General features: G+C 37.4%; 1 protein-coding gene across 2 annotated transcripts in view; it reads right to left on the minus strand.

Annotated features, from left to right (window-relative positions):
* The window catches only part of PTPRK (protein tyrosine phosphatase receptor type K), a 556,609-nt gene that overhangs the window by 76,304 nt on the left and 456,317 nt on the right, over positions 1-23,988 (minus strand). For both annotated transcript variants that reach the window (XM_047859222.1, XM_047859220.1), the window contains exons 12-13: positions 19,575-19,848; positions 16,810-16,846 (exon numbers count right to left, since the gene is read on the minus strand). In XM_047859222.1, the coding sequence (XP_047715178.1) occupies positions 16,810-16,846; positions 19,575-19,848 (311 nt within the window). The remainder of the gene's footprint in view (positions 1-16,809; positions 16,847-19,574; positions 19,849-23,988) is intronic.

The raw sequence follows: 23,988 nt of genomic DNA on the forward strand, positions 1-23,988 counted from the left end.
GGACAGTTTTAAAATACATACATACATATATACATACATACATACATACACACATAATGATATCATTTTGCAATCATTTAAGACTAAAACATAATAAAATGTTAACCATATTTACCCATTAGATAAGCCAAATCTTAAAGACTGCTGTCAATTAACAGTGATAAGGATATGCAGAAACATGCATTCTACTGTATTGCTTGAAATGTAAATTTACATAATTCTTTTTGACTATAATTTGGCTGTAATTATCTTAAAAGTTATATATAGCATATGACTTAGAAACATAGCTTGTTGAAAGTTATCCTATAAAAAAGAATGTAGAGATCTTGGCCAAGGATATTTCTTCCATTACTGTATGCAACAGAAAGAAACATGAACAATCTTATACGTCTACCAAAAGAGGAAGGATTAAACCCACATTTACACAAGGGAATATCTATGTTTTCTAACTTGAAAATATGTTCAAGACATTTTAAGTTAAAAAAAAATGGAAGCCTTTATCTACTATTTTAGGATGATAGCAATTTTATAAATCTGTATATATTTTTTATCTATTGATATAGAAATATATTTACCTCTATGATCATAAATAAGTCTGAAAAAGAGCCCACATTAGGTAAACATATAAAATTTTTACAACACATTAGATTAGTGATTTGTTTCATAATATCGGAACCAAAAAGCCTATATAATTTTTAGACAAGAATATATCTGCTTAATGGAGGTTATTAGCACATTCTAAATTATAGAAGATCTGTAATGTAGAACATAAATATCCTACTAAAATAAAAAGAGAAGTGTCCTCTTTCCAAGAACAGATCTTGACAGAGTTGAGGAATCTCAATGAGGAGGATGGTTGATGATTGAGCACAGATGTGGCCACTGACTATATTTGCCCCAAACTACTCTGCATAGTAAATGTATTCATGTGTCCTGCTCTCCAGCCCACAACTGTCTTCCTTGGAGTTCAGTATCTGGCTTAGAGCCTGACAGACGGTGAACACACAATAAATAGTTCCGAATGAATGACCACATTTCCAATGTTTAGCAGCTGGTGAAACTGTTAGGTATAGGAAGTTAAGCAATGGACAAAGATGTATTTAAGGGATGACTGGTTCATCATGCTGATGTGAAATATAAATTAAAAAAAAAATGACACACCAACTAAGTAGTTGTTACCATTATCACTTCTGAAAAAGTGATGTGGCAGGAAAGCCTACAGACGCTGAATTATATGAGGCGATGTCTTAATTACATGCTCTCTAGGACCTTTAATTTTCTTTCTTCCTTATCTCTGTACAAAAATTCCCTTATTCTGGTCCTTAGCACACTGTTAGACCACCAACAATGGAATATCTGTTTACTTGAAACTGTCTCCCCTAGTGGCTACATTTGTCAGAAAGATAATAACTGGCAATACAAAGCAGCTTTTTATTTTTTTATTTTTTTTTAATTTTTATTCTTCTCAGTATATGAAGTTTATTGTCAAATTGGTTTCCATACAACACCCAGTGCTCATCCCAAAAGGTGCCCTCCTCAATACCCATCACCCACCCTCCCCTCCCTCCCACCCCCCATCAACCCTCAGTTTGTTCTCAGTTTTTAAGAGTCTCTTATACTTTGGCTCTCTCCCATTCTAACCTTCTTTTTTTTTTTTTTTCCCTTCCCCTCCCCCATGGGTTTCTGTTAACTTTCTCAGGATCCACCTAAGAGTGAAACCATATGGTATCTGTCTTTCTCTGTATGGTTTATTTCACTTAGCATAACACTCTCCAGTTCCATCCATGTTGCTACAAAGGGCCATATTTCATTCTTTCTCATTGCTATGTAGTACTCCATTGTGTATATAAACCACAATTTCTTTATCCATTCATCAGTTGATGGACATTTAGGCTTTTTCCACAATTTGGCTATTGTTGAGAGTGCTGCTATAAACATTGGGGTACAAGTGCCTCTATGCATCAGTACTCCTGTATCCCTTGGATAAATTCCTAGCAGTGCTATTGCTGGGTCATAGGGTAGGTCTATTTTTAATTTTCTGAGGAACCTCCACACTGCTTTCCAGAGTGGCAGCACCAATTTGCATTCCCACCAACAGTGCAAGAGGGTTCCCATTTCTCCACATCCTCACCAGCATCTATAGTCCCCTCATTTGTTCATTTTGGCCACTCTGACTGGCGTGAAGTGATATCTGAGTGTGGTTTTGATTTGTATTTCCCTGACAAGGAGTGACGCTGAACATCTTTTCATGTGCCTGTTGGCCATCCTGATGTCTTCTTTAGAGAAGTGTCTATTCATGTGTTCTGCCCATTTCTTCACTGGGTTATTTGTTTTTCGGGTGTGGAGTTCGGTGAACTCTTTATAGATTTTGGATACTAGCCCTTGTCCGATATGTCATTTGCAAATATCTTTTCCCATTCTGTTGGTTGCCTTTTAGTTTTGTTGGTTGTTTCCTTTGCTGTGCAGAAGCTTTTTATCTTCATGAGGTCCCAGTAGTTCATTTTTGCTTTTAATTCCCTTGCCTTTGGGGATGTGTCAAGTAAGACATTGCTACGGCTGAGGTCAGAGAGGTCTTTTCCTGCTTTCTCCTCTAGGGTTTTGATGGTTTCCTGTCTCACATTCAGGTCCTTTATCCATTTTGAGTTTATTTTTGTGAATGGTGTGAGAAAGTGGTCTAGTTTCAACCTTCTGCATGTTGCTGTCCAGTTCTCCCAGCACCATTTGTGAAAGAGACTGTCTTTTTACCATCGGATGTTCTTTCCTGCTTTGTCAAAGATTAGTTGGCCATACATTTGTGGGTCTAGTTCTGGGGTTTCTATTCTATTCCATTGGACTATGTGTCTGTTTTTGTGCCAATACCATGCTGTCTTGATGATTACAGCTTTGTAGTACAGGCTAAAGTCTGGGATTGTGATGCCTCCTGTAAAGGAGCTTTTTATAAAGGAGTCAGACTCAGGATGATGGTTATCAAAGTGAGCAAAGGCAAGTTTTACTAGTCCAGTGAAACCCTCCCTCAAAAGCAGAGCCCAGTTGGATTTTCATCTGGGAAATAATAGCAGCAGGTAGACCAAGCAAGCAGGAGGTATATAAGTATTGGTGGTTTCCTCAAAAGCAAAGACTGAGATTTTTAGAGGCACAGATGCAAAGCCAGGTGTAGTAAATAAGAGCAGCCAGTAATTAGAACATCGTCTTTCTGAATTTGTGGCGTGGAAGGCACACATGCACAAACAAACAGCTATCAGGGAGAGTAGCATTGTTTTAAAAGGACTGTCTGCATTTACTTAAGGGTCAGCGATAGTCACGGGGCGCCTGGGTGGCTCAGTCGGTTAAGCATCTGACTTCGGCTCAGGTCATGATCTCGCGGTCTGTGAGTTCAAGCCCCACATCAGGCTCTGTGCTGATAGGTCAGAGCCCGGAGCCTGTTTCAGATTCTGTGTCTCCCTCCCACCAGCTCCTCCCCTGCTCACACTCTGTCTCTCTCTCAAAATAAATAAAGATTAAAAAAAAAAGAAAAAGGTCAGCGATAGTCAAACCATGAACTACTACCAGGGATAGGTAACAGGTGGGGACTATCACTATCACCAACAACATCATATTTACAAATGAATCAGTTTCTCCAGTTCCTTAAAGAATAAAGTAAAAATGACAATCTCTGCCACTAAATTCAGCCAAAGCTCTTGAATAAAGAGGAAAACAATGTAAGAAGCAAACAAGATTCCAAATTTTGAAGCTCACTCAAGATCTTTGTCCAAACAGGAGGGTATAAATCTATAACTATTTAGATGTTTGGGTGATAACCATTCACTGTCTTTAAAATGAAAAAAAAAAATCAAACTATATATGTGCTCAAGTATGCGACTTTTTTATATCTCATTTTCACAAAACCTGAGAAATTTTATTTGTAAAAGAAATCAGAATTTTTCCATGGTCTTTATAAGGATAATAGGGACTTCATAATTTACTTGAGAAAACTGATCACACACACAAATACTAATCTAAAGTTTAACACATAAATTAAAAAATATGTCATTTACTATCTTTCCCTCCTATCAATCACATAGTGGTCACTGCTTATTCAAGAAAGATCCAATTAACTTTCTACTCTAATGCCATTTATTAAATCAGAGAGATAATCTTTGAAGTAATCCACATTTCATTAAAAGCTGAATAGAATACATAATATCAGACACTAAACTGTAGGGGATAAAGGATACTTTGTCTACTATGGAGCAAAAATCATAAACCAATGCTCTAAAACACATTTGCAGAGTGTTATTATAAGGCCAAAGTGGATTTTAATCTTTTTTCCCTACAATAGGATAAAAATATAGAAAAAAAGAGAGGCAGAGCTCTTGTTACCGTAACATTGCAATAAAGCTAACGTAATCCTTTCCATGTGGGGATTCACTCTAAAGACCTGTTTTTAATTGCTAAGAATAAAAACACTTTTAAGTTTTCTATAATCTAGCATTTGCCTTCTTCAAAATCTGAAGATTAAAAGAGGGACTCTGTACTGCCACTATATAAAGATACTAATAACATCAACATATTATATATATCATATATATGATGATATATATATATATATATATACATATATATATATGCACTTGTGTGCGGACTTATGTCTCTCTGTGTCTTTCCAAACAACACACGTGTTTATAGAAAGCCTGTACCTTCAACACTGCTTGGAAAACTCCTCACCTGCATGTGTTTCATTGTTCATAAACTTTGCTTTCCACATAATTCAGCTACATTTCTACCACATAATGAGGATCCCCTTTCCTTCATTTTCTAATCACATGTTCCTTAATTTCTTCTGAGACCTTGCTGGCAGAGACTTTAACGTTCATATTTCTACCAAACATCTGTTAAAGGCAATCTAGGCTTTTTTGTTTCATGACCGTTAAAATTCCTCCAGGCCTCTGCCCACTGCCCAATTCCAAAGTCACTTCCAAATTTTTAGCTTTGTTACTGCATAACCCCACTTACAGGTGCTGAAATCTGCGTAAGTTATGCTGAAGCAGATTATCGCAAATTTGTGGGTTAAAGCAAAGGAAAATCATTGTTTTACATTTCTAGAGGTCAGAAGTCCTCCATGAGGCTTGTAGGACTAAAATTAAGGTGCTTGGCAGGACTGTGTTCCACCTGGAGGCTCAAGGGAGAAAGTGGTTTCTTTTCCATCTTCCTGAGGCCACCTGCATTCCTTGGCTCATGGCCCCCTTCTCTTTCCGCACCACACATCACCCCAACCCTTGCTTCTGTCCTCACATATCTTCTCTTAAGTTTGACCCTCCCTCCCACCTCCCGTTTATAAGACCTCTTGTGATAACACTGAGTCTAGCTGGATAATCCAGACTAACTTCCCCATCTCAAGATCCTTAATGAAATACATCTGCAAAATTTCTTTTGCCATAACATATTTACAGGCTCTAGAGATTAGAACATGGTCATCTTCAGGGAGGCCATTATTCACCAACAGAACTCCAAGAATTACTATGATTACAAATCACTTATCTGCTTAATACAATATGATTCTCTGACAATGATAACAGGCTCAGTTTTGATTGATGGCTTGAAAAAAGGGATCCTGGGGAGAGATAATCCTATCAGCAGATATTCTGCCATCCTTGCTCTGTCAGATAATGTTGTTTCTGACCCTTTCTCATAAATGTCTCTAAAATGTCATGTGGGTAATAAGGTTATCTCATTTTCCTTAGTGACTGAAGCAATATTCCTAGAATTAAAGGCAACAATTTAGACTTTGCTGTTGGTATTATGTGAGTGAAACTCTAAATTACAAAATTCCCCCTGATAAATAGCATCCTTAGTTTGATGCTATTGGTATACACTACCAAATAAAAATCACTGAATTATTCTTAATCACATTAGAGAAATGATTACTATAATGGCCTCTGGTAATCTTATTGCCTTGGTTGACATGAAGATGGGGATTAAACATATATTAGTATTTAAACTGGTGATTCTAGGCAGGCAGAGTCCAGGAATAAATGTGGTATATTGAAAAAAAAGCACATGGAATTGGTTTCTGTTCCTACACTCTCAACAATCCATTCCACCCTGGAAGATCAAATCATACATGAAATCAGTTTTCTCATCCATAAAATGAGGGCATGAATCAGATCATGGATTCCGTACTTTTGAGTGTAGAATCATTTTGTAAAACAAATACAGAATGGAATATACTTATTAATATAAGTTTATAAGTTCAAATTTACTTACCAATACCATTTCCGTTACTTATAAAACCAATCAGTAGAACTGTAAGAACCATTCAGTATTAAATTTGGAATCAGGGCTTTTAAGTGGTAGCTGCAATATTTTAGGAACCTATTTATTTTAATGTTCTTTTGGTTGCACATTATCAATATATGCATTTGCAAATGACACTATCATTTTAGTAACTCATTCTGCAATTTCAAGGTATACTTAAAAACAGAGGCAGAGAAGAAGTTTTATTTTTATACCTCTTCAAAAATAAAGAAATTTAATGGCAAACCATAAGAGGAGATAATATATAATATTCTATATATAGTAGATTCACGTATAGAGGGTTGTTTTTTCAGTTTTATAAGTAGTTTATTGCAAAAGTAGAGTAAATGCTGTTGAAATCCCTAAAATGATTGCAAAATAAACTAGGAATACCTTTGTCATATATAACTGCTAAAAAACAAGAAAATAATGAATATAATAAATAAAGTTCAATTGGCTTAAGACAGAGATTAGAATTTACCACTTGCCAGAAATTTCCTATCAGTTACCTTTGCTGTTTTTGGAAACTCCTCACTTGTATAATACACATACTTATATCATATATACAATTTATATTGTATTTTTTCTAGTCTTTACCTTTTCTTAGGCCTTTATATGTGTCATGAATAAGCCTTCAAAGCCAGGGACCTCTATATCATGTGCTTCCTCTATTTACAGTAATGAAAATACTTTCTACCCAGTAAGGGGGAGGGTAAAAATTTACTTTTACACCTGTTCTCCTTATGAAAAAATGTAAAAATTTATATAAGAAATAATGAAAATAGTAACTCAGTCAAAACTTTCCATTCTATATTTTGTTCATTTTAAGAGTATAGTCTAGTTTATATTACTTTGTTAAAATTTTTTTTTCTTTTCTTTTTTTTTATTTATTTATTTATTTTTGGGACAGAGAGAGACAGAGCATGAACGGGGGAGGGGCAGAGAGAGAGGGAGACACAGAATCGGAAACAGGCTCCAGGCTCTGAGCCATCAGCCCAGAGCCTGACGCGGGGCTCGAACTCACGGAGCGCGAGATCGTGACCTGGCTGAAGTCGGACGCTTAACCGACTGCGCCACCCAGGCGCCCCTAAAAAATTTTTTTAAGTTTATTTATTTACTCTGAGAAAGAGAGAGCATGACCAGGAGAGGAAAACAGAGGAGAGGGAGAATCCCAAGCAGGCTTCGCACTGTCAGTACAGAGCCAGAAATGAGACTTGATCTCATGAACTGTGAATTCATGACCTGAGCCGAAGTCAGGAGTCAGATGTTTAATGGACTGAGACACCCAAGTGCCCCAAACACTTACAGTTATTTCTAAATTATGCAAAAAAAAATGTAGTAGCAAAAAGAAAACTCATATAGCTTTAGGGCATTAAAAGGTAGATCAATTCTGGAAAACATTCATTCATTTATTCATTTGTTCATCCGTTCCAAAGGGATTGACTGCATTTATATTAAATATCAGATACAGATATAACAAATATAAACAGACTATCACCTCTACCCTTGTAAATCCGACAGCCCATGCAGATGATTCTTCATTCTAAGAAATTTCTGACTAATAAACAATTTGGGACAATTTCATTAGATTTGTAATCCATTATAGAAATATTACATCTTTATTCAACTGTAGTTTTTCAAAAACAAAAGAATATCTTTGTTTCCCAAACAGGTTGAAAAATCTATTAGCTATTAGTTTTTTAGTAACTATCTCTATATTAAAAAAAGAATTTACAATGATAAATCCTTCAACAAAGCACCAGGAAATACTGGTGCCTAAAGGAGGTTAGTTCCAAGCCATGAACCACTGATTTAAGCTTTATTAAAACTGTACTTGTTCCCAGCTTGTTTTCACTTAAGATATGCTTTCATTTCCCTTAGGCTGTAGTCTATTACTCTATTGCTAATATATTTTTCTGTAATGTCCTCCCTTCTGTGTTAAAAAAAGAAATGAAACCCCAAATCAGATTAGTTTTTGAAAATGAATACACAGATCTCATAGGTGGGAAGAATGATGTGCACTTGTTCCCGTGCAGGAGAAAGGAGTTTGAGAGCCAGCAAGGGCTCTTGGCCATTCAGACAAAAAACAACAAAGTTGTTCTCAAGGATTACGATTTTTCAGAAGAGTTGGCAGCTTTTTGGAAGCTTAATCTGAGGGACCAAGAAAAGCTACATCCCTGCCCAGAGTTTCTTAATGGCCAGACTAAACTACCAGAGTTGACCTCAGTTTCTATCAGCTTAAAAAAGTGGCATAAAAGAATCTGAAATCTCTTCCTGATGCTTTACTATTTCCTCTAGCATGTAGCTGGTGAAACATAAAGCATATCAGCACAACTTAAGAAATTAAAGTTAGGAATTTTAGACCCTGAAGCCCAATTAAATATATTTTTTCTTTAGACCTCACCCCAGCTTTCAATCCACTTCAGTTGTGAGCTCTATAAGAGGTAAAGCACAGGAATACGCTTTAAGAGTGGAGATTGAGCTGTACTCAAGTTCAAATTCATCTGTGGTAAATAGGTAGGGATAAAATCAGTCAAATAGCTTCTATACATGTGGCTCAACCAACTAGAGCTTCTATGGTTTTAGTGCAACTTCTAGGCAGACTAAGTGTTCTTTTTCTTCTCATGTTTGTTATTTTGAATGTCTGATCACTTCAAAAGGCACTTTTATCCATCTGTACACTCAGACAAAAGGGCACAAAGGAAGATTTGACAAAAGCAGCATGAGACAAAATTAAGGTTACGAAAATGCTTTAAAAAAGCCTACTCTTTATCCAGTAATTAGAGAATAGACACCAAAAGAAGGAAGAACAAAGTAAATAAAAATGTTACCAGTGTTCGTATGTTCTTTCATATACTTTGAATAAAATCTTCCAGGCACACCTACTGTTTTGTGACAACTGAATTTTTTTCTCTTCTTTTCTTTTTTTTTTTTTAAAGCAAGATATCATACTTTCTTTTTAAAATTTATTTTTGAGAGAAATAGAGAGCACGAGCCAGGGAGGGGCAGAGAGAGAGGAAGACAGAGGATCTGAAGGGGGTCTCTGCTCTGACAGTAGAGGACCCGATGCGGGGCTTGAACTCACAAACCACGAGATAATAAACTGAGCCAGAGGCAGACGCTTAACCAACTGAGCCACCCAGGCATCCCTGAAATTTTCTTAATAATGGAATGCATGTTTAAAATGCCTGCTAGCAATGAAGTCAAGATATTTCTGAGAGGTCAGAGAAGGATGTGTATCATCATTGTTTAACATAGGTAATATTCTGAGTTAATAATACTCTGATTTAAACCATTCCCTGGTTTACGAATTAAACCCACCTTACAGGCATCTTTAGTCAACTTTAGTTTTATCAAAAGAATGAACAAACTGATATTAAGTACATGGATGAATGCAAATATGCATGCCTTAGCTTTTGGAATTCCCTCTTCTCCATAGCTTCTGGGAAACTGTCTGGGTTCCTCCTTTCTAGCTCTCTCGGACAGCCAGTAAGGATGTGCTCCTCGTATCCTAGACTGACACCTAAAAGGAATTGTCTATTTTTTAAAACCCCATTGGTAATGATTAGGTCCTATGGATTTTAAGTGCTTGGTTGCAATCATTCTAATGAAATAATTGGTCCTTTACATAACACATTGGATCCAAACCACTATTTTTAAAGACATTATTCCCAACGGAAAAATAAAAGTCAAATATCAGCTCAGTTCATGATCTCATGGGTTTTTGAGTTCCAGCTCCGTGTCTGACAGCTCTGTCCTGTCAGCTCAGAGCTCTGTGCTGACAGCTCGGAGTCTGGAGCCTGCTTCAGATTCTGTGTCTCCCTCTCTCTCTCTGCTCCCTACCTAAATTGTGCTCTCTTTCTCTCTCTCAAAAATAAATAAACATTAAAAAAAAATCTAACATCAGCCCAGACACTATCTGCTGCAGGGAACAGATACTCACTAGTAGTGGTTTTCATAAGGACTTACTTTTTCAAACATAATTATCTGGAGTTAAGGAGTTCTAGCAATGGGTAATTCGAAAGCTCAGAGTTGTTTGGAGTTAGAGTTGGCTTGTTTTTTTTTTTTCCTTGACTTTCCCTTCTTTTTAACCAATTTGGCTCTCAATTTTCTAAATATCACAACTTCACAAAACAATGCCCCAAGATAAGAAAGATGGGTTGAAGATCGTTCTCGCCATCTCTTTTTATAAATCAGGAAGGAACCGATTTCTTAGAATACCTGACAGAAGACCTATCCTTAGATCTCCCTGGCCAAAACCGGGTTACATACACAGCCCTACAGCAATCACTGCCCAGGTACACGGGATTTGTTTAGATCAGTGGTTCTCAAAGTGTGGTCCCTGGAGCAACAGCATCAGCAGTAAGCTTGTTAGAAATGCACATTCTGAGGCCCCTAGCCAGGCCCGCTGATGTAGAAACTCTGGAGTTCAGGCTCAGCAATCTCCTTAACACGTCCTCCAGATGATTCTGGCTAAAGCTGAAGCTGAAGGACTGCTGATTTAGACCAATCTGATTCATTCCCTCTGTCTGAGCTCCCCTTTCTTGAGTGGCTAAGGACATATTCTCCTCACGGTCTTTGCACGTTTCCCTCTCTTGCATGTTCTCCCTCATGTCCTTTACCTTAGCAGGGAGCTTTCCTCTGATAACCGTATGTGAAATAGTAAGGCTTAGACACGTGCCCCAGCATTCTCTGTCCTCCCCCCCCCCCCCCCCCCCGCCAATGCTTCATCTCTCTCCAAAGAAGGTATCACCATCTGAAATATCACATATTTATTCGTGTCTGGTCTGTTTCCTCTACTGGACTTAATTTCCACGGAAGTAAGGTCTTTGTTCTGTTTATTTCACTGCTCTATCCCGAGGGCCCAGACACTGTGTGGCAAATTATAGGCATTAAATAAATATTTGCCAAATGAATGATTAGAATATTGATTTCCAAATGAAATTGGAAGAAGTCAAAGAATGGCTATGGGCAGACAAACAACAGTCTGCCAAAGCAAACTATTTACAAACGCAGATTTGGAATAAAATCCATTCATGACTTGGGAATTTTAGTGTTTGTCATAATATGAAATATAGCCTTATTTCATTAACTTTAAGGAAACCCTCCTTTTTACCTTATATGCTATGTTCAAATAAATTTACATATATAACACATTTTTCTGTTCTACCAAATTTGATAGCATTTATCATTGGAAATGTCACTTTTTGGGGAAAATAAATAGATTTGAAAAACACAGAAACTTCCATTGATATTGAATTTTAAAGTTTGTTTATTTATTTGTTTATTTAGAGAGAGTGAGTGGTGGAGGGGCAGAGAGAGAGGAGGGAGATAGAGAATCCCAAGCAGGCTCCAAAGTCAGTGCAAAGCCTGACTGGGGGCTAGAACTAATGAACTGTGAGATCACAACCTGAGCCGAAATCAAGATTCAGATGCTTAACCAACTGAGCCACTGAGGCACCCCCAAATTGAATTTTAAATAACCAGTTTTCTTTCAAAAATCCAGAAATTCAGATGAGGGAGAAATTGGACACAACCAAAACAGTTTCAAAATGTAAGGTCCTTATATAAACAGTTCAATTTATTAGTCTTATTCTAGGGAAATATTCAGTATTTGGGTTTCTCATCAACAAATGCTTTACATTAAGAATAATTTTATGTAAATGCATAAATCCATGATTCTACAAATGATTATTTATATATTGAGAAAATTACAAATGACATAATATACCAGATATTATTGAACAAGAGAAAATAAAAATTCAATTGAAATGCATTGCCTGTTAGTTTAATATGGATAAAGCCTATTTCCAGAGAAGTACTTCTTGAAAGTTCTTTGAGTAAATTTTGTTACAGTTTATATATTTATATAAATTGGCGCGTTTAAATCTCATTAAGGTAATTTCCTTAAAAAAGTTATAAAAATTATTTATGGCAACAAAGCACAAGTTCTTAGCTACTAATTTACAAATAATTGTGTGCACGTGTGTATATGTGCGTGTCTATGGGTCGAGAGCACTGTAGTAAGTTATATGTAAGAAGACAGAGAGCAAACCAAGCGTAAACAACCTAAAACATTTTCCTTTCAATGGAGGTTAGAGAGACTTGTGTCTAAGCACTGCTCACGCAGGCTGCACAGCGCTCCCGCCTCACATGCAAGTGATATTCCAGGGTTGCCCCCTTTTCCTTGATGTGCCACAAAAACCCTTCCTGAAACTGACTCTCCTTTTCTTTTCTTTTTCTTTTAATGCTTATTCATTTATGAGAGGGGGAGAGGGGACAGAATGAGAGGAGAAGGGGCAGAGAGAGAAGGGGGGACAGAGGATACAAAGAGGGCCCTGCGCTGCCAGCAGAGACAGTGGGGCTCAAACTCATGAACTCATGACCTGAGACAATGTCTGACCCTTAACGGACCGAGCCACTCAGGTGCCCCTCCTTTCGCTTTGCACAGATACAGCTGGTTCAACTCCTTTTCATATGTTTATAACAATTCTAGTTTGGGATCTGCTATTTTATAGATGGAATAACTTCCATGTTTTCCAGTGTAATTTAAATCTGCTCCTCCACTCTACTCCAGCTGCCTGACTTCTCGGTGACTTCCTATCTACACACGAGTCAGAGGGCAGCACAATGATCTTCCGGAACACCTCTTCTCTTGTCTCATAACATGTATTCACATCACTATTCAGCTTAGACATTAAAACCTTGATTATTTACTTTGTATGTTTTTTATAAATAATCAAGCCAATGTCTGTATCCTCTTTCTGTGTGGGCTGCCATGAGGTATGAGTTCCAAGAAGGCAGGAGACAATCTATTACACTGGAAATTTTTTACCACAATTCTCACATGTCAAAAAATTTTCAAAATCTTGATGCTATTGTATTTTAGTACATACGCTAATTATTCGTGGCTTTTAAATTCCCTCATATTCCCACAAGAATTTTTGGTGCCCTAAGCACAGTACACACTTTATTGTTTAAAGTAGGCTCCACCCCCAATCTGGGGCTTGAACTAACAACCCTGAGATCAAGGGTTGTATGCTCTACCGACTGAACCAGCCAGGTGCCCCTATACATGTTTTAAGTATATAGTTTAATCGGTTTTTATCTGTGCATTAACTATGAAATATCGCACAATTCCTTGCCGAGAAGGTTCCTTCATTCCTCTTTTCAGTCAGTATGGTGTTGCCATTTTGACTAGTAAGTCTGTCTTCAACATGTCCTGACAGAAACTTGTTTATTTTCATATCAAAAAATTTGTTCCAAAGCTAAACATACTTGTAAGGTGTTAGTTCATATAATGCAGTCAGACAATAGGTTGGTTTCAAACCTAAAAAGTGTGGTTTTTCATTAGAGGAAAAATGCTAAATGTTCAGAGAGGGAATTATATTAGATCTGGAAAGAAACATTAAATTAAAAAAAAAACTACTTTTTGCCAAGTCATCTCTATAATGAAAATTCTGTTTTGTTTTTACACATACTTCTTTCATAACTATGTAACACAAATTACAATAGTTCCCCCCTTATCCACGGTTTTGATTTCCTGTGGTCAACTGTGGTCAAGAAACATGACCCACCTTCTGACAATAAGTCAGAAGGTCAGTAGTAGCCTAATATCATTCACCCCACTTCATCTCCTCATGTAGGCTTTATCTTTCCACATCATCCCAAGATTAAGAAGGGTGAATACAGTATAATATTTTGAGAAAGAGAGAGAGGGGTCACATTCACATAACATATTATAGCATATTATAATTGTTCTATTTTGTTGTTTAATTATTCTACTTTATGTTGTTGCTGGTAATCTTACTGTGCCTAATTTATAATTAAACTTTATCATAAATACACATTAATAGGAAAAATCACAGTGTATATATAGGGTTTGGTACTATCCATGGATTCAAGCATCCACTGGGGGTCTTGGAATGTACCCCCCACAGACAAGGGTGGACAACTTATGTCTTTCTGAATGAAGTAAGGTACAAAATATTACAATAATTATGATGGTGATAAAATAGCAATTTACTGGGGCGACTGGTGGCTCTGTTGGTTAAGTGTCCGACTTCAGCTCATGTCATGATGTCGTGGTTCAGCTCCTGAGTTCAAGCCCCGCACTGGGCTCTGTGCTGACAGCTCAGAGCCTGGAGCCTGCTTCTAATTCTGTGTCTCCCTCTCTCTCTGCCCCTCTCCCCCTCCTGTTCTTTCTTTCAAAAATAAATAAATATAAAATTAAAAAAAAATTTAGAGTTTTATTTATTTATTTTTGAGAGAGAGACAGAGAGAGTGAGTGGGGGACGGGCAGAGAGAGAGAGGGAGAGAGAGAGAATCCCAAGCAGGCTCTGCACTGTCAGCATGGTGCCTGATGAGGGGCTTGAACTCACACACCGTGAAATCATGACCTGAGCCGAAACTAAGAGTCAGACTCTTAATCTACTGAGCCACCCAGGTGCCCCCCCTTTTTAAAATTTTTTTTAAGTTTTATTTATTTTTGAGAGAAAGACAGAGAGTGAGTGCGGGAGGGGCAGAGAGAGAGAAGGAGACAGAATCCAAGCAAACAAAAAATTTTTTAAATAGCAGTTTACTCTTATGTAATAGTCACCATTATTCAAGGCACTAGTCAAGCATTTCATATATATAAGCTATTTTAATCCTCACAGTAATAGTTAGAGGAAGGTACTGTAATATTCTCATTTTGGTGATGAGGGGTAAGTAATATGCCCAACACTAAGGAATAGTAAGGGTCAGAAGTCAGGATTTGAACCCAGAGAGTCCAAGGCCAGAGTCTTTTTTCACTTACTCATTAAGCCACACTGTCACCCTGAGGTTCAGAAGTATAGCAGGGATAGATTATAGACAAAGCAGAAACTACCAGAAATGGACTCTTTCTTACTATCTCTTAGTATCTGGCAAATATTCTATGCCACATGATTAAGTACAATTTCCATAATCTCACCTCTTTTACAGTCTAAATGTCATACGGTATTTGTTATTATAATTTTATATGTATTGAGAGAGGGACAAAATGGCATTTAAATACCACTTAAATAAATGCAAATAATCCAATAACCAAATAAGAAAATTTAAAATTTTAGAATCATTTATAGCTTCCTTTTCTCAGTTATAGAAGCATAGAATGACCACAGTGAAAGAACTTCTTGGAGGCTGATGCCAGACCATTTTTTATTTCTGGTTTTATTTTAAATCTGGAAAAGCACAGGCGATATAGACCCAAATGCCTCCTGCCGTTATCTTTTAAAAGTTTCAACTCTAATTCTTGATCTATAAGCTAAGCTTTTAAAATAAAATAAATGCCTCTCTATTATATGTAGCTGTATGTATTTTCTCTTCTCCTTCATTAAGGATTTCCTAATTTTTAAAAATATTATGAGTAATGTTAGTATTTGAACTGGAAAAAGGTATATATTTTTTTCTCTTCTCTGAAGCTTCTTTATTACTTCTCATGAGTCAGGGGAAAAGGCTTTCTTTATTGCTTTTACAAATCATGAGTAAAACACGAATGCTTAATTGAGCAGATTGATGATTAAATGGAGAAAAATGATGAAAGGAAAAGATGCCAGCACAAACAGAATATGGCCATTCATTTCAACCCCAAATGAATCAACTACTGCTCATGAATGTCAGTTTAATACTCATCTTGGCAGAAACTATCCGGAGCATCAACCCTCTGCGGAGTCCCACGTCTGCATGGGGACAGCCTTTTCCTGTTTCTTTTGCTAGAATACACTAAATAGCTCTCTCTCTCTCTCTCTCTCTGTCTCTCTCTCTCTCTGTCTCTCTCTCGTTGGCACAATCAATTAACTCTTAAACGAAGGATTATAAACATAGTGAATGCAGGAGACTTTCTCACACCTGAACTCCAAATACTCATTCAAAGATGAAAATGTTCTCTCCTAAAGGAACTAGGCAACTAAGCTATAATATGCAACATTAGCATTAGCAGGAATCACCCTGGCCATTAGCCATCACAGATCTCATTTCTTTGCATCAGTTGGATTAAAACAATTTTTTTAAGTTAAAAAAAAAAAGGTAAAATATCTTCAATCAAACTGCATGACTAATGAAGATAAGGACCGGTCTCTACATCTGTATGACTAGCTCAGTTCCTGCGTATGTCTGGTCTACCACAGAAAGTGACAGAGGCTTTTAAACAAGCAATTTGCTATTTTGAGCTGATATCGCTGAGCTTTTCCTAATACACTGGTTGATCAGTAGCATAAGACCTTTCAGACGCTAACTGGCAGAAATAAGCCCTTCTAAGGTTTTCTAAATCCTTCCTATCCTCCTAACACGACTCCTCCAGTCAAGTGCTAGAGGTTGGGAAGTAGAACCCTATCAGGTGTTAAAGACACCCAAGTGAGTCAGAGAACTTGGCTGGCAGTTTAACCCGGCCCTACTACAAATACTCTGTAATAGAAGTGCCACATTTAATTAGCCCTGAAGCAGGGAACAGAGCTCTTTCATTTTAGAAAGCGGGGCAAATGGAATCTCAAGGAAAAAAAAAGGCAAACCTCTTACCTTTTGTAGCGATTCGTACACACTGGGTTTTAGTTTCCTGATGGAGCAAAACATGAAAGACCATAGTCAGTGTACAGACAATATTTCCTATTACATAATCTGGAGTTATAAATTAGGTTTGGGAAGAACAGAATCGCAATATTAACGAAACTTTTTTATTTTTAAAATGTATTTTCGGATATATTTTTTAAACCCTGAAGTAAGAACATTTACAAATTTTTCATCATTTTCTAAAAATTCAGGGGTCTGTTTTCCTCTGTAATGAAACAGGCTATCTTGTCTGGGACAAGTAGCTAAAGCATTCTATTCGTACTTACTGTACTTTTTGAATGATTAGAAAGAAAAATGTGTTTGCAGAGCTAATACAAATCAGACCCAAACACAAACTTCATTCTTGCCACACAGCTGTAGACTCAGACCAAAGCTGAACATCACATCCTCTCGCTTGGATCCTAGCACAACTAATGAGTTAAATGACAGTACTTAGATCATCCAAAGGTTGTATCCCAACGAAGGGAGGATTTATCTGTTCTTTTTTTTCTTCCCTTTTGAATTTAGGTGTTAGGAGTTAGCTATTTCTCATTGGGACTATTTTCCTATTCTTGCTAGACAGATGGAGTTGAGGAAGAAGTTGACATGGGAAGGGACAAAAATGATTTCAGATTCTTTTTCTTTTCTTTTTGATGTTGTGTGGTGGGACTAAGCAGTGGAATACGTCTCTAGGCCCACACCACACACCTTCAGGGCTTCGTTGATTCAGTTCAAATCTTTGAATGTACAAGAGGTTGGAAAAGATGGTAAAGCCAGTGAACAAAACAAAGGCTATTTGTTTGAGAATGTATTTATAACTCCATCTTGAGTATTTCTATATATTGATAAACCAAGAGTTTTCTACTTCCTCTTAAGCATTTACTACTTTTCAATTACACAGAACAAAGCACTGAGGAGGAATTAGTAGTAAAACATACAACTTTGAACTTCTATTACTTAATTGTGACGTGAGGCCTTTACCGTGCGTTCCAAGAGAGATTGTTTCGCACTCCCACAAAGGCCCAAAGGGATTCTGATTTCCTAAAAGTAATCGCTCTTAATTCTATCAGGATTTCCAGCCTCTGCTGGTAGGAACCCCATCGATTTTGGAACTATTTGCCAAGGTAACCATGAGATATATTGTTGCTCCTCTGTAATTTGATTAAACCACATGTAGATATATTAAGAATGCGGAGAGAACATTCATATCGAGGCTTTTAAAGAGTGCCAGGGAAAATCCTTTATAAGTAACAGACATTCATTAACACTCCTCTTATACCACAGTCCAAGTAATGAAAGTTAATTTAGAATCTCTCACATCTTTAAAGATGAATACCCAAATGCAGAACCGTGTTTTCTACCACTATGCTACTTTATACCCAGGATGGAATACTAACTTCCATAGTCTACTCGTTTTGGGGTAGTCCAATTGTACCAGTGATGTGCAATCATGTGCATGTGGGAGGCGGGCAGTCAGTCTGTCTCGAAAGACTCCCACTTATGTAGAAATAAACTAGATAGAAGATGAGAATAACATTTTCAACCAGGGGCAGCCTGTGGCTTTGGAGAACATCCTAGAAGATGCTGTGGCATTCTTCTTTGCCATATACTGGCAAAAGAATATAGGTAAGCTGAAAGATAGAGCTCTCATTCAAAAGCAGCCAGTCAATACCCCAGGTTCTCGTGGCCCCCGCAGAAAAGCAAATACATTTTGTCTTTCAATTTAACTATTCCAAAGTATAATATGTCTGTTGCAATTGGATATCACGGATGTCACATCATCTTCCAGGTACCCACCTCAGGGACTCAATTACCCAAAGCCAGAAATTTCCTATACAGCTACAAGTACACAAAATATGTCAGTTTTCTATTGGATTTTAAATTGTAGGGGTTTTCTGTTCTTGGCATTTTTTTCCCCTATCCCTTTCTAAAAAAAAAAATTAAATAAGTTTTAGGAAAGAAAATCTTTCAAAGAGAACAGCATGAGGCACGAAAGGCCAGGTTATTTCCCCACATATGGAACCACCGGTAGTTTCTATCTTCCTGTTGTGTTTTCCTCTTCAATATTCATTTGGGATCAGCGGCAGTGTTCAGAAACAACTGTGTCCAAAATGGGAAAAGGAGGGGCAACAGGGGAAATGGAGAACAGACTTCGCTAATGGCACAGCATCCCTCCATCTCCAGGCAGCCTCCTGTTTAGGTTGTGTCAGATATGCCACAGGCACCCTATTACTTTGTAATCAGAGGATTGTTACTTGTTATTTACTATTTGGCTTGTACCCTCTGAAAAGTTTATAAGGGTTTATTAGCCTGCTGTGGAGCACGCATTCTGTTTATCCTGCAGTAAATTTAATCTTCTGAAGTGCGCCACTACTGAGCAAAGAAGACAGAACAATGCCCGGTATTTACTGGGCCTTCAGTCCCAGCGGCAGCACACCCAACTTCTCAAATCATTTTCCTCACAATTGTTCTTGTGGGCTTTCCTGAAGAAGGCTCACGGAGAAGCAGTTACTAGGAAACAGGAATCCAGAGCGATGGAACTGGCATGGAGCCCCAACCCTACAGTAGGCCCGGAACTGTGCACCCTGTTGGGAACAGAAACAACACCCCCCTACACACCGTTTCCCCCCACCTTTTTTTTATTTTCTTCCTGACACATGCTACTGAGTATTTATAAAATTCAACTGCAGCTCTTCCTCAGGGCAGTGAAAAAGCAAATTTGGGGGGAGGCTCACCTTCTCCACACTGCTCATTGCCTGGAAGTAGATGTTGTATCCTTTGCGTGGAGCCAAAGGAGGGTTCCAAAAGCCCTGATAGGTCCTGTTGTCGCCCACTGTGAATGGGGCAGGTTCAGGAAGATTCCCTGGGGGTAGTTCTGCAGCAAAGTAGTATGGAGAACCCCCACTCAGGGCATTTTGGTATGTAACGGGAACCTGGTAGCATTCCATGGCTCCAGCTTCTCTCTTGGTTCGGTGTGGGTGCAACTCCTCCACAACAATCTGATAGGCACTTTTTGGAAAAAGAAGAAAAAAAAAGCAAACATTTAGAGATTCTGGATACTAAGATTTCTGGGGGGAAATGAGGTATTTACAATTAACATGCAACAATTTAAAGTTTGAAAGTCAGTCTTAACCCACAGCATTCTTTCTCCCCCCCCCTCCACCCCCACCCCCAGCTATTTTGCCATAACATAGAATTTCATGTGGATTCTCCCTTCCCCCAAACCCAACATGGTTACTAAGGAACTGGAAAAAAGTAAGAAGAATCACCGTAGAACGCTATGCATTTTTTTTTAATGTTGAGAAATGAGTCACCTTAATAAGAAACCTGACATTAGCAAGAGACACATGATAGATTAAGTTCTTTGATATTTTTAAATGTTTAAAGTTAACATTTTCTTTGAAATGATAGAGTAGAAGGCCCTGCTCCAGGGCCCAACAGAACGGGGCCTCAGGGTGGGGCTCAAAGCGGCAGTTTGTGGGGCTGTCATCACATTAGAGACAGAGTGTGCTGACAGGCTTCTCCACATCCTGACCTTGCCATGGCATCAACATGGGCTCAGAGCTACGCAGATCTAAAGCACAAGTGACATGCTGCAAAACGGGCACAGATGGACAGAAATCTGTCCTCCTCACCGAAATAGACAGCTTCCTTCTTCTGGAGCTGTTAATAATAAAATCTTACAAATTGTAGAAACAGATGGCATTTGCCCTATTAAAGCTTGAACTAAACCTTCTAATACCTTCCTTCAAAGTCTTAAAACTTTCCTACAATAGTTGTTATCTTACAGAGGAAAGAAAAAATAATGCAACTTTAAAATAAAGGTCTGCTCGGGGCGCCTGGGTGGCGCAATCGGTTGGGCGTCCGACTTCAGCCAGGTCACGATCTTGCGGTCCTGGAGTTCGAGCCCCGCGTCGGGCTCTGGGCTGATGGCTCAGAGCCTGGAGCCTGTTTCCGATTCTGTGTCTCCCTCTCTCTCTGCCCCTCCCCCGTTCATGCTCTGTCTCTCTCTGTCCCAAAAATAAATAAACGTTGAAAAAAAATTTTTTTTTAAATAAAGGTCTGCTTAATCACTAATATTTTTTTATCAATTACAAGTGATATATTAATATTTTTTCTTTTTAAAATTTAAAATTTGTTTTTTTCATTTTAAAAGAAATGTTAATGTTTATTTTTTTTGAGAGAGAGAGAGAGAGAGAGAGCAGGATAGAGAGAGGAAGATGGAGGATCCAAAGCAGGTTGTGTGCTGTCAGTACAAAGCCCAAAGCAGAGCTCGAACTCTTGAACCATGAGATCACAACCTGAGCTGAAGTCGGATGCTTAAGCAACTGAGCCACTCAGGTGCCCCGATATTTTTTCTTTGTAGGATATTCTTCAGGAAAACTTTTTTTTTAGGTAACATACACCTGAGAAAGTTGACATTATTAATATATTTTATGTTTTGAATGAATTTAAAATTCCCCCAAATTATGAAAAATGCATTATGGTAGGTTATATAAATTGAATATAAATAAGCTGTCTGTAGAGCTGTTTGAATCTTGAATCTCTAGGGCAAATATGCTCCTTCTATATAGGGATGACAGTCACTGAATGACTCTCCAGCAAGAATAGAATATTTTCTTTAATGAACTTCCATAAAAAGAAAGAGGTGCCTGGGGGGTAAGTTGGTTAAGCGTCGGACTCTTGATTTCAGCTCATATGATCTCACGGTTTCTGAGATCAAGCCCCGTGTCAGGCTCTGAGCTGACAGCATGGAGCCTGCTTGGGATTCTCCCTCTCTGCCCCTTCCTTGCTCGCACTCTCTCCTTTCTCAAAAAAAAAGAAAAAAAAAAAAAAGAAAGAGGAGGGAAAGACACAGAGAGAGTAGAGAGACAGGCAGACATACCAAGAGAGAGACACAGAGAGAAAAAATGAATTTGCATCTATCATAATGAAAAATTAAATTTTATATTGGTTTAGATTTAGTTAAAAATTCTAACTTAATATAAGCTCTGTTATACCTACAAACAGAAAACCTTCATAGAATAAAAGAAAGCTTTATAAAAGTTTACTTTCCTTCCTAATATTTAAATTCCCATTTTCCATTAAAATATTGCTAGGAACTTGGTAGTTTGGTATTTATCTCTTTTCCTTTAGAAATAAGACAGAAATTGTAGTAATGTCAGAAATCTAGATTTGGGCAGGCAACTAAGACAGAAATCTATGTTATTTGAAATTATATGTAGTCCATTGTTCTCTATACTTCTGCCAGTTTGGGTCTCTAAGCTCCTAGGAATGCTATTGACAGGATACATGCTCTCTGAGGGGTCCATGGAGCAGTCACTCGTCAGTTTTAAAATACAGGAAGTACATAAGCATAGCCCTTGGAGAGAAAAATGAATCATAGCTGACCTATGCTGTTAAGAAACCCTAATCATTTTTTTTCGGTTTATTTTCAATTTAGAATCCATATTTGTATGCATTATACGTTGTGTATACATTTACGTATCCTGTGGATACATACTTTTAGGTAGATAAATTTACACACGCACACTCCCCAAACAAGTCTAATCTCATATTCTTGCTCTAGTGGGCAATAATGATAATTACCCATCTTCATTAATTATTTAACCTAATCCTTAAAAATAAACTCTTTGTTCATTATCCCTTTTCTCTACAAAAATCCAGAAAATCTAGTCAACAGTCTTAACTAATTCTGTTAGACCAACATAGGTTGTACATTCCAAATTAAGGAATTTCGCACAAGAGGGCTTGTCTCTCCACATCTATTAGGAGCAAAGCAAACTAACGATGCTGGAGAGGATTAAAAGAAGAAAAGGTGCATTCTGGTCTTGGGGAAAGATCTCATTGAACTTGAGATGAAATCCCAAAACTAAATATTACAAAGCTCATTTTTAAAAGAAATCATCTTCCCTTCATTGATCAATTTGTGTGAGCAGGCTGTTCTTACAACAGCCTCACTTCTACTTTTTAACAACCTGTTCTTTTTTTCTCCCCTGCTATTTTTTATTTATCAATACGAATTAATTAAAGGAAGGAAAATAAAGAACGAGAAATCAAATTAGAAGTGATTTAGCTGATTACATGAAATGGGCCCGGGCTTTTCCATCCTTGTGGATGCCTAATTACCTAATGGTACTTAACTCTAACTGGAACTAAATATTATTTGAGGTTAGTACTCTAGCAATTTAAAATATTCCAAAGCCACCTAAATAGTTTTATTCACTCTGCCCATATTTCGTATTTCCCCCATTCCTTTTAATTGAAGTTTTAAAATATGTCTATAATTAAGATAAAATCAATATAGTGGCATTATGAATCTTCACTTGATGCTGAACATATGATTTCCTTATGTTAAACAACTAAAAATGATTTCACTTCACTATAATTTAATTTGATTAGAATTGGTATGTAGTCAATTTTAGTTTTGAAGGAGGCCAAACTATGACTTTTCACCATACAATTTTCCTTCAGTTACAAGACTAAAAAAATAGACAAGAGGATTTTGCCATTAGCTCAAAAAGTGATTATACGATATATATGGTAGATGGTCTTCCTGGTTTAACACTTAAAATTGTTGAAGCCGAACCCCAAATTACATATAACAGCCTGCCATGTTTTTGTTTTTAACCCATTAGTAAGAAAAACTGCTGAGAATCTGGTTTTAGTTTTAGATCGTATCACTTCTTGGTGATAGCAAAGAGCAAATTATACAATTGTACACACTTATGTCTCCTTAAAGCTTCAGGAGAAATTTCCTCGCTCCAGTGTGGTGCTATTTCTCCTATGAACAAACTTCCAAAGATCTCATGGCCACCATTGCTCATATCGTCCTAATGGAAATATTTTGATGATCCACAGAGTAAAGGTTTAAATACCGTTTTGGTGACCATGATATTTCCTGTGCTTCATCTCTTACCTCCTTAAACATACAAGTCAGGTCCCTCGTGATTTCCCTATTTCTGTAAGAGGAACTATCAGTTTCTGAATCAACAAAGCTCTAAATCCTGGCATTAACTTTAATAAGTTCTATTTTTAACTATGTTCTACCTCCCTTGTAATATTTCTTTTCATTCCCACTGTTTCCATCAATAGGAGAGTATTTACAACATTATATTCACATTACTGGCTTAGTTTACTTCCTTCCAT

The sequence above is a fragment of the Prionailurus viverrinus genome, chromosome B2, assembly GCF_022837055.1.
Source record: "Prionailurus viverrinus isolate Anna chromosome B2, UM_Priviv_1.0, whole genome shotgun sequence".
Classification (NCBI taxonomy): Eukaryota; Metazoa; Chordata; class Mammalia; order Carnivora; family Felidae; genus Prionailurus; species Prionailurus viverrinus.